General features: G+C 44.3%; 1 protein-coding gene across 1 annotated transcript; it reads left to right on the top strand.

The window, feature by feature from the left end:
• Nucleotides 1-5,654: 5,654 nt before the first annotated feature.
• Nucleotides 5,655-11,466, top strand: LOC139369502 (cytidine deaminase-like). The gene is made up of 6 exons (XM_071108746.1): nt 5,655-5,672; nt 5,859-6,020; nt 10,102-10,133; nt 10,539-10,634; nt 10,871-10,928; nt 11,326-11,466. The coding sequence occupies exons 1-6, from the start codon at nt 5,655-5,657 to the stop codon at nt 11,464-11,466; spliced, it is 507 nt and encodes a 168-aa protein (XP_070964847.1).
• Nucleotides 11,467-11,761: the final 295 nt, after the last annotated feature.

The following is an 11,761-nucleotide window of genomic DNA, read 5'->3' as shown; positions in this document are numbered from 1 at the left end:
AAGTCACAGACTCACAGGACGGATGTTAGGTCTGCACAAAGTCACAGACTCACAGGACGGATGTTAGGTCTGCACACAGTCACAGACTCACAGGACGGATGTTAGGTCTGCACACAGTCACAGACTCACAGGACGGATGTTAGGTCTGCAAAAAGTCACAGACTCACAGGACGGATGTTAGGTCTGCACACAGTCACAGACTCACAGGACGGATGTTAGGTCTGCAAAAAGTCACAGACTCACAGGACGGATGTTAGGTCTGCACAAAGTCACAGACTCACAGGACGGATGTTAGGTCTGCACAAAGTCACAGACTCACAGGACGGATGTTAGGTCTGCACACAGTCACAGACTCACAGGACGGATGTTAGGTCTGCACAAAGTCACAGACTCACAGGACGGATGTTAGGTCTGCACAAAGTCACAGACTCACAGGACGGATGTTAGGTCTGCACAAAGTCACAGACTCACAGGACGGACGTTAGGTCTGCACACAGTCACAGACTCACAGGACGGATGTTAGGTCTGCACAAAGTCACAGACTCACAGGACGGATGTTAGGTCTGCACACAGTCACAGACTCACAGGACGGATGTTAGGTCTGCACAAAGTCACAGACTCACAGGACGGATGTTAGGTCTGCACACATTCACAGACTCACAGGACGGATGTTAGGTCTGCACAAAGTCACAGACTCACAGGACGGATGTTAGGTCTGCACAAAGTCACAGACTCACAGGACGGATGTTAGGTCTGCACAAAGTCACAGACTCACAGGACGGATGTTAGGTCTGCACAAAGTCACAGACTCACAGGACGGATGTTAGGTCTGCACACAGTCACAGACTCACAGGACGGATGTTAGGTCTGCACAAAGTCACAGACTCACAGGACGGATGTTAGGTCTGCACACAGTCACAGACTCACAGGACGGATGTTAGGTCTGCACACAGTCACAGACAAACAGGACGGATGCTAGGTCTGCACAAAGTCACAGACTCACAGGACGGATGTTAGGTCTGCACACAGTCACAGACTCACAGGACGGATGTTAGGTCTGCACAAAGTCACAGACTCACAGGACGGATGTTAGGTCTGCACACAGTCACAGACTCACAGGACGGATGTTAGGTCACTTGTGTGATTGTGTAGTGTTTCAACCTGTGTTGACACAGTCTACTGTCCAGATCAGTGGTCTTCCTGATCATTGGACAAATTAATGAAAGATGGAAGGAAGAATGGATGAAAAGACAGAGGAAGGGATCCAATCAAATCAAATGCTATTGTTTGCATTACACATATTACCTTACTGTAAGGTAATAAATAACCTGTTCTATTCGGCGCATGTGACAAATAACATTTGATTGGATATATATCTATATATATAGATAGATATACATTATTTTACTTTTTAGATTTGTGTATATTGTTGTGTATTGTTAGACAATACTGCACTGTTTCACTGTAAGGTCTACCCTGCCACCCCTGAACCGGGGTGGCAGGGTAGCCTAGTGGTTAGAGCGTTGGACTAGTAACCGGAAGTTTGCAAGTTCATATCCCCGAGCTGACAAGGTACAAATCTGTCATTCTGCCCCCTGAACAGGCAGTTAACCCACCCTAGGCCGTCATTGAAAATAAGAATTTGTTCTTAACTGACTTGCCTGGTTAAATGAAGGAAAATTAAAAAACAACGCAGTTCAAGAAATAGAGTTAAGAAAAATATTTGCTAAATAAACTAAAGTAAAATTATAAATAAATCAATCAAAAAGTAACACAATAAATGTACATAACAATATGGAGGCTCTATACAGGGTGTTACGGTACCGAGTCAATGTGGAGGCTATATACAGGGGGTTACGGTACCGAGTCAAGGCTCTATACAGGGTGTTACGGTACCGAGTCAATGTGGAGGCTCTATACAGGGTGTTACGGTACCGAGTCAATGTGGAGGCTCTATACAGGGTGTTACGGTACCGAGTCAATGTGGAGGCTATATACAGGGGGTTACGGTACCGAGTCAATGTGGAGGCTCTATACAGGGTGTTACGGTACCGAGTCAATGTGGAGGCTATATACAGGGTGTTACGGTACCGAGTCAATGTGGAGGCTCTGTACAGGGTGTTACGGTACCGAGTCAATATGGAGGCTCTATACAGGGTGTTACGGTACCGAGTCAAGGCTATATACAGGGGGTTACGGTACCGAGTCAATGTGGAGGCTATATACAGGGGGTACCGGTACAGAGTCAATGTGGAGACTATATACAGGGGGTACTGGTACAGAGTCAATGTGGAGGCTATATACAGGGGGTACTGGTACAGAGTCAATGTGGAGGCTATAAACAGGGTGTTACGGTACCGAGTCAATATGGAGGCTCTATACAGGGTGGTTCCAGTACCGAGTCAATGTGGAGGCTCTATACAGGGTGTTACGGTACCGAGTCAATATGGAGGCTCTATACAGGGTGGTTCCAGTACCGAGTCAATGTGGAGGCTATATACAGGGGGTACCGGTACCGAGTCAATGTGGAGGCTATATACAGGGTGTTACGGTACCGAGTCAATATGGAGGCTATATACAGGGGGCACCGAGTCAATGTGTAGGCTATATACAGGGGGTTACGGTACCGAGTCAAGGCTATATACAGGGTGTTACGGTACTGAGTCAATGTGGAGGCTATATACAGGGTGTTACGGTACCGAGTCAATATGGAGGCTATATACACGGGGTACCGAGTCAATGTGTAGGCTATATACAGGGGGTTATGGCACCGAGTCAATGTGGAGGCTATAAACAGGGTGTTACGGTACCGAGTCAATATGGAGGCTCTATACAGGGTGTTACGGTACCGAGTCAATATGGAGGCTCTGTACAGGGTGTTACGGTACCGAGTCAATATGGAGGCTCTGTACAGGGTGTTACGGTACCGAGTCAATATGGAGGCTCTACACAGGGTGTTACGGTACCGAGTCAATATGGAGGCTCTATACAGGGTGTTACGGTACCGAGTCAATATGGAGGCTCTATACAGGGTGTTACGGTACCGAGTCAATATGGAGGCTCTATACAGGGGTTACCGGTACTGAGCCAATGTGCAGGGGTACAGGTTAAATCAAGTTCATTTGTAAAGTGACTATGCATAGATAAATAGTCTGGGTGGCCATTTGATTAACTGTTCAACAGTCTTATAGCTTGGGGGTAGAAGCTGTTAAGGAGCCTTTTGGACCTAGACTTGGCGCTCTGGTACCGCTTGCCTTGTGGTAGCAGAGCCTTGTGGTAGCAGAGAGAACAGTGGTGGCAGGGTGGCTGGAGTTTTTGACAATTTTTGGGACTTTCCTCTGACACCGCCTGGTATATAGGTCCTGGATGGCAGGAAGCTTTGCCCTAGTGATGTACTGGGCCCTACGCACTACCCTCTGTAGTGGCTTACGGTCAGATGCCGAGCAGTTGCCATATGTATGTATATATATATATATATGATAGGATGTATATGGATTATGGATAGAATATTTAGTATTTCTGTAGAATACGTGGATAGAAAGAATACTATATGTACAGAAATAGTTGAATAGGATGGACTTGACTAGAATACAGCATATCTATGTGACATGGGTAAAACAGTATGTAAACATTATTAAAGTGACCAGTGTTCCATGTCTATGGATATAGGGCAGCAGCCTCTAAGGTGCAGGGTTGAGTAACCGGGTGGTAGCCGGCTAGTAACAGTGACTAAGGTGCAGGGTTGAGTAACCGGGTGGTAGCCGGCTAGTAACAGTGACTAAGGTGCAGGGTTGAGTAACCGAGTGGTAGCCGGCTAGTAACAGTGACTAAGGTTCAGGGTTGAGTAACCCGGTGGTAGCCGGCTAGTAACAGGGACTAAGATTCAGGGCAGGGTTGAGTAACCGGGTGGTAGCCAGCTAGTAACAGTGACTAAGGTGCAGGGTTGAGTAACCGGGTGGTAGCCGGCTAGTAACAGTGACTAAGGTTCAGGGTTGAGTAACCCGGTGGTAGCCGGCTAGTAACAGTGACTAAGGTGCAGGGCAGGGTTGAGTAACTGGGTGGTAGCCGGCTAGTAACAGTGACTAAGGTGCAGGATTGAGTAACCGGGTGGAGGCCGGCTAGTAACAGTGACTAAGGTGCAGGGCAGGGTTGAGTAACTGGGTGGTAGCCGGCTAGTAACAGTGACTAAGGTTCAGGGTAGAGTACCGGGTGGTAGCTGGCTAGTAACAGTGACTAAGGTTCAGGGTTGAGTAACTGGGTGGTAGCCGGCTAGTAACAGTGACTAAGGTTCAGGGTAGAGTACTGGGTGGTAGCCGGTTAGTAACAGTGACTAAGGTTCAGGGTAGAGTACCGGGTGGTAGCTGGCTAGTAACAGTGACTAAGGTTCAGGGTTGAGTAACTGGGTGGTAGCCGGCTAGTAACAGTGACTAAGGTTCAGGGTAGAGTACCGGGTGGTAGCTGGCTAGTAACAGTGACTAAGGTTCAGGGTAGAGTACTGGGTGGTAGCCGGTTAGTAACAGGGACTAAGGTTCAGGGTTGAGTAACTGGGTGGTAGCCGGCTAGTAACAGTGACTAAGGTTCAGGGTTGAGTAACTGGGTGGTAGCCGGCTAGTAACAGTGACTAAGGTTCAGGGTAGAGTACCGGGTGGTAGCTGGCTAGTAACAGTGACTAAGGTTCAGGGTAGAGTACCGGGTGGTAGCTGGCTAGTAACAGTGACTAAGGTGCAGGGTTGAGTAACCGGGTGGTAGCTGGCTAGTAACAGTGACTAAGGTTCAGGGTAGAGTACCGGGTGGTAGCTGGCTAGTAACAGTGACTAAGGTTCAGGGTAGAGTACCGGGTGGTAGCTGGCTAGTAACAGTGACTAAGGTTCAGGGTAGAGTACTGGGTGGTAGCCGGTTAGTAACAGGGACTAAGGTGCAGGGTTGAGTAACCGGGTGGTAGCCGGCTAGTAACAGTGACTAAGGTTCAGGGTAGAGTACTGGGTGGTAGCCGGTTAGTAACAGGGACTAAGGTTCAGGGCAGGGTACTGGGCAGAAGGAGAAAGGGAAGGAAAGATGGGATGTAGAAGAATGAGAAGGCATTGTAGAAGGCAGAAGTATTCAGACAGGCAAGTTAAAGGGCCCAGTTCAGTCAAAAATGTGATTTCCCTGTGTTTTATATTTACTTCCACACTATGAGGTTGAAATAATCGAGTGACATTTAGAAAATGATGATAATGCCCTTTTAGTGTTTTAGCTGTTTGAAAAGACTGCCAGAAATTATAGCCTGTTTTGTTGGGATGGAGTTTTGGCCTGCCTGGTGACATCACCAAGCAGTAAATTGGTTCATAGACCAATAAGAAAGAGAGTTCCAATCCTCTCTGCCAATAACAGCTAGATTTCAGACCACTCCCAGACAGTCCTAGCAAAATCCTTGCTTGAGAAGTAGCTTTTTGATACGAAGCTATTTTTGTTTATTTTTGACTATTTTAATTGAAAACAATAACAGTAAGATACTTAATTGTTACCCATAAATTATTTGATATTGAGATAAAAATGGTTGCATTGGACCTTTAAGCACAGCGATAATCATATAACGGCCATTGTCTTTTCCCCCTCCCTCTCTCTCAGACTGACACTATCATAGCATCCAGCCAAACGACACAATAACCAACATGCCTGGAGACCCTTCTGTGACCAGACAACATATTCAGTTCCACCTCCCAAAACGATCTCTTTTCTTCCCCCACTATTAGCAGACAATGAATGTCAAAACACAAATAATCAAGGGTCCCTAGAGAGAACAGGAAGGGATAATAAAAGGGGTGGCTGTCTTTGGGATGTACTTGGTCAGTCTCAGCTTTGTGTCTGTGTAACAGTATAACTTTAGACCGTCCCCTCGCTCATACCCGGGCGCGAACCAGGGACCCTCTGCACACATCAACAACAGTCACACCAGGAGGCATCTTTACCCATCGCTCCACAAAAGCCACGGCCCTTGCAGAGCAAAGGGGAACTACTACTTCAAGGTCTCAGAGCAAGTGAAGTCACCGATTGAAACGCTATTTAGCGCGCACCGCTAACTAAGCTAGCCGTTTCACATCCGTTACATCTGTCACATCACCATCTCACAGCCACGGTCATGTTCATTAGGTCATCAAACAGAAGAAAACACACTGAAAACAGAGAGAGACTACCTGAATGTGTCCCTATTTTTCATTTTCCATTGCAAAGTGTTTTGGTTTGGTGTGCGCTAATGAATAAGACCCTGTTACGCAGAGACACAGTAGGATGGACAATAACAGGAACACTGTTATCTGGGTGTGAGAGGAGGGTAGTGGGTGACGACGTGTCTGTAGATAGTGTTTAGGTGACTGTCAGAAGGGTGAGCAGGTTAATGATGCTTTGGATGTACATTTTCTATTTGCAGTCTTTGGTAAAAATGTCAATGTAAGACATTGAAGAAGACATAAGTGGTGTTTTGGTTTTTGGTAACACATCACACTTGTAACATACATATTGAATACCTTTTTTGGGGGGGGGAAATATTAAGTGCATTAGATAGAGCACAATTGGTGAATGTGTTTATACACAGGGGTTTGAGAATGCACAGAGTTGTCAGCTTGGATGATCTGGGAGATTTTATGGATATGAGTAAATTGATAGATCAATTAAGAATTATTGTGTGATTCTAACGAATCATTCATGTCTGCGTTGGAAAAGACCAGACCGGTCCAGACCAGACCAGACTGGTCCAGACCAGTCCAGACCAGACCAGTCCAGTCCAGACCAGTCCAGACCAGACCAGTCCAGACCAGACCAGACCAGTCCAGACCGGACCAGTCTAGACCAGACCAGACCAGTCCAGACCAGACCAGTACAGACCAGACCAGTCCAGACCAGACCAGTCCAGACCAGACCAGACCAGTCCAGACCAAACCACTGTGGCAGAATCACTGATCCTACTGGTCCTCTTCACCATCAAAGGTAAACTATCATCTTTGACACCTTAAACATCCCATTCCACATCCCCCAGGAGGTGATGCCCTACTCTATAAAATACCAAGCCTCCGTCCAGTACAACAAATATCACTACTGTAGAGGCACCCTCATACAGCCTCAGTGGGTGGTGTCTGCTGCCCCCTGTTGGTAACCATGAGTAGTGCAACTTCAAATTCATTTTGTAAAGGTCGGGTTGACCTGCTCAGATGTTGCATGCATCAACCAATGGTTGCGTGCCACATCATCGACCGTGTCATCCACTGACAGATTGCTATATCATATAATGTGATTAGCTGATACTTGAAATACCTATCAAGGTATATTGTAAGATGTGGCATGCGTCAGACACAACTGGGCAGAGGAACGCGTCTACAGTCTCTTTCAACAGCCACGGTGTCTGGAGTGCATTGAGTCTGACTAATCTCGACCACCAGCTGGCTCTCTCTCCGAACCTTCTTCGGTCTGGCAATTGAGGCTACCAATAGTACGACGTTGATAGGTTATGACACCATCATGGGATAGAGTTAGGCATTTCTAATGGTACTAGTACTCCCTGTATGTAGCTTCATTACTGTGTATTTTATTCTTGTGAGTAGTCGTGTTGTTTTTTATTATTCTTTATTTTTAACTAATTCAATTTGATATACATTTTTTAAAATCATTTAACAGACACTCTTTGCGACTTACAGGAGCAATTAGTGTCCAGTGACTTGCTCAAGGACACATCGGCAGATTTTTCACTTAGTCAGCTCCGGGATTCGAACCAGATACCTTTAGGTGACTGGCCCCAACGCTCTTAACCGCTAGGCTGCCATAATAACATCTAATAAAATTAAATGTTTTGTTTACTTTGGCAACTTTAATTAAGCCTTGGTATGTACCACCACACACTACACTTAGAGCTTCTGTAACGCTTGTCCTCTGACGAGGAGGAGTAGTAGGAAGGATCGGAAGGACCAATGCGCAGCGTGGTACGTGTTCATATTGCTTACTTTTAGTAGAACACTGAAAAGTACAACATAACAACGGGAATAAATGAAACAAACGAAACAGTCCCGTGTGGAACAAACACTGACACGGAAAATAAATCACCCACCACTCAAAAGTGAAACCAGGCTGCCTAAGTATGGTTCTCAATCAGGGACAACGATTGACAGCTGCCTCTGATTGAGAACCATACCAGGCCAAACACAGAAATCCCAAATTATAGAAAAAGGAACATAGACTGCCCACCCCAACTCACGCCCTGACCATACTAAAACAAAGACAAAACAAAGGAACTAAGGTCAGAACGTGACAGTACACTGTAAAGTGTTAAAGGTGGTAGTGTACACTTAAAGCTTGGTTTCAATCTGGAGCAGGGGCGTGCAAGGGTGTCAAATCCAATGTTTCAAGGTTCATATCTGTTTTGCAATTTCTGACTACCCATCATAAGGAACTGTTTCATGAGTCCATCTGACTAAGCATTATAGCGAAGCAAGCCTGCGATGTACATACAGTATGATGTAGTTCTGTCTGTCCAAGGTCTACACTTCTGTAGATTATTTCCTCAGTCAGCATTGGAATTTAGTCAGTCAGAATTTAGTCATTCAGTCAGAATTTAGCCATTCTGTCAGAATTTAGTCATTCAGTCAGAATTTAGTCATTCCGTCAGTCAGTTAAAGTGGGCAAGAAGCCTTTTTGTGCACAAGTTTAACTAACAGTCAGTAAATCAGAGTTTCAATAATGTTGTTAATGATGATCGGAGGGGAGACCATCTAAACTAAGTTATGTCCGCGGCATAAAGACATGCTTTTAGCCAAACAGAGCCATTAGCATATTGGCCCGTTAGTAATGGTCAATTCATCCTTTGATTTAGCCTTGAACTTCAGTATAAAATTTAGTGTCAACAAGTCAGGCTAAGAGAGGTGGCAAACAAGTTGGTCAACAACAAGCTTGATCAAAGTAATATTAGAGTTTGTCTAGCGAGCCCATAGCCTTCTGTCTGTTATTCAAAAGGCTCATATTTGTAATCCTCTCAGGGACAAATGTATTTAAAGGACAAACGCCCTTATAGTCACCAAAAGGATTGCCGTTTTGTCATTGTTGGTCAACTACTCTGTCAATCATCAACTGTTGGAAGTTCCTTAGAGGCATACTTTCCATCTGAAACAGTTCGGAAGAGTTTGTGTATACATTATGATGACATTGTGTGACGTTTTGGGACTTCGGTAAGGTTATTTGTTTTGGCTGTTCGGGCACAATATTTTTTCTCGAAACCGGCCGAAGTTCTAGGAGCCGAAATCTCAGCACCTTCGTCCGTATATTGGTCACCTGTAGGGATTCTTCAATAAAGTAATTGTTGTCATTAAACGAGAAACAACACGGTTTCCTACACATTTTTTTATTGAGAAATACTGCACCAAACATGTTAGATGTAAATTTGCGCGACTTAGATCTTTCTCTGCAAAAACGTCCGAATTAATGACAGATTTGAGTTATTTTAGGTTAATTCTGACTATTTTGAGGAAAGGTATACTGGCTACGGCATCTCAAATATGACAAACAGTACAATTAACCTTTTTCAAGCGAAGGTTTTTTAAGAGAGTATGGGAGTACACTCGTTCGGTTCGCTAACCGACTTCGGCTAGCCATCAGCCGAACTGAAGCATGCTGACCAGCGTGGAAAAACTACTAAATTGTCATACTTGAGTAAAAGTAAAGATACCTTAATAGAACACGACTTCAGTAAAAATGAAAGTCACCCAGTAAAATACTACTTGATTAAAAGTCTGAAAGCATTTGGTTTTAAATATACTTTAGTATAAAATGTGGTTTTAATTATACTTTAGTATCAAGAGTAAATGGAATTGCTAAAATATACTTTAGTATTAAAAGTCAAAGTATAAATAATTTCAAATTCCTTATACAAAGCAAACCAGACGGCCATATTTATTTATTCTTTTTATTTTACTCTCCTACACTCAGACATAATTTACAAACAAAGCATTTGTGTTTAGTGAGTCTGCCAGATGAAAGGCAGTAGATGACCAGGGATGTTCTCTGTTTAGTGAGTCTGCCAGATGAAAGGCAGTAGATGACCAGGGATGTTCTCTGTTTAGTGAGTCTGCCAGATGAAAGGCAGTAGATGACCAGGGATGTTCTCTTGATAAGTGTATGAATGGGACTATTTTCCTGTTCTGCTAAGCATTCAAAATGTAACGAGTACTTTTGTGTGTCAGGGAAAATGTATGGAATAAAAAGTACATTATTTTCTTTAGTAATGTAGTGAAGTAGAAGTAAAAGATGGCAAAAATATAAATAGTAACGTACAGATACCACAAAAAACGACTTAAGTAGTACTTTAAAGTATTTTTACACAAGTACTTTACACCACCGATGCTGACGACATGGAAATGAGTGTTGCAAAAAGTCAGAGATGATTTCATGTGTTATATTCCGTACAATTTAAAAAATCAATACAAAAAAAATCTAATCAAATGATTGATCAATTCATCAAGCTCATTAGAGGGGACAGGTGAGACTTCTCTTCAGCTCTGCCTGCTCTACCTGACTGTTGCGTGTTACAACCTGGGGGTGTGTGCAGAGAGGAACACCATCTGTAAAGCAGGGTCAGAGGGTTACAGGAGCTTCAAGGCCATCGCTATCGCCAGGTAAAGTTCATGTAGTAGGTGCTCTTGGAACTGTTCTAGTTTAACGTCCCAAATCTCTTCAATTTTTCACCACTCTAATGCTGACCCCTAGTGTCAGGAACGTGCTATAACGTCTTGATAACAGTCGAGCGTTCTCAAACAACTGTGTTAGAGTGGCATAGTGCAGTGTGCCAAGGAGATTCATTTTATTTTCATCAACTGTATTGTAAAATGTCTTGTATCTATAATATCTGCAGTGACTTAATCGACCAATTCATCTCACCATGCAGTGGCTGCAGACAGTTCATGAGAGAGGTAAGGACCATTCAAGCCTGGCATCAAGCCTGGAAGAAGAGAAATGGTGTCAGTGTCATTTACAGCATCTCTACTGTAGGAGTAGTGTGTCTCCTTCAGTTACTAGGCCTTTTGAGTGCTTATTGGTCCATGTTACATCCTGGTTACCAAGGTAGTTGTAGAGCAGGAAATGTTATCCAAGGTGTCCATGTACTACAACATGCTTCTGCTTGTCTCTCCTCTTCCTTCTCCTCCCCCTCCACCTCTTCCTGCTCCTCCTCCTCTTCCACCACCTCTTCCTCCTCCCCCTCCCCTTCCTTCTCCTCCCCCTCCTCCTCGACCTCTTCCTCCTCTTCCTTCTCCTCCACCTCTTCCTTCTCTTCCTCCTCTTCTTCCTCTTCCACCTCTTCATCTCCAGTTTGGGGCCATCTGGGACGTGTATCTGTCCAAGCCAGACGGCTGGTACGTAGAGATGAACATAAGCGATCTGCTTCCTGTCCCCTTCGGACCTGAAGAACTGTCCATGAAGAAAGTCTTAAAGATCCCCAACCAGTATTAACCTGTTACTCTACTACCTGTTAACCTATTACCTGTTAATCTATTACCTGTTAACCTATTACCTGTTAATCTACTACCTGTTAATCTACTACCTGTTAACCTATTACCTGTTAACCTACTACCTGTTAACCTATTACCTGTTAACTTACTACCTGTTAATCTACTACCTGTTAATCTATTACCTGTTAATCTACTAACTGTTAACCTATTACCTGGACACTGCCTGCTATAACTACCAGTGTTTCATATTTAATCCTACTAGGAAACATAAAGCATTGGTGCTTTTATAAATCAGG

This window comes from Oncorhynchus clarkii, chromosome 17 (assembly GCF_045791955.1).
Source record: "Oncorhynchus clarkii lewisi isolate Uvic-CL-2024 chromosome 17, UVic_Ocla_1.0, whole genome shotgun sequence".
Taxonomy (NCBI): Eukaryota; Metazoa; Chordata; class Actinopteri; order Salmoniformes; family Salmonidae; genus Oncorhynchus; species Oncorhynchus clarkii.
This window is presented reverse-complemented; position numbering and strand designations above follow the sequence as displayed.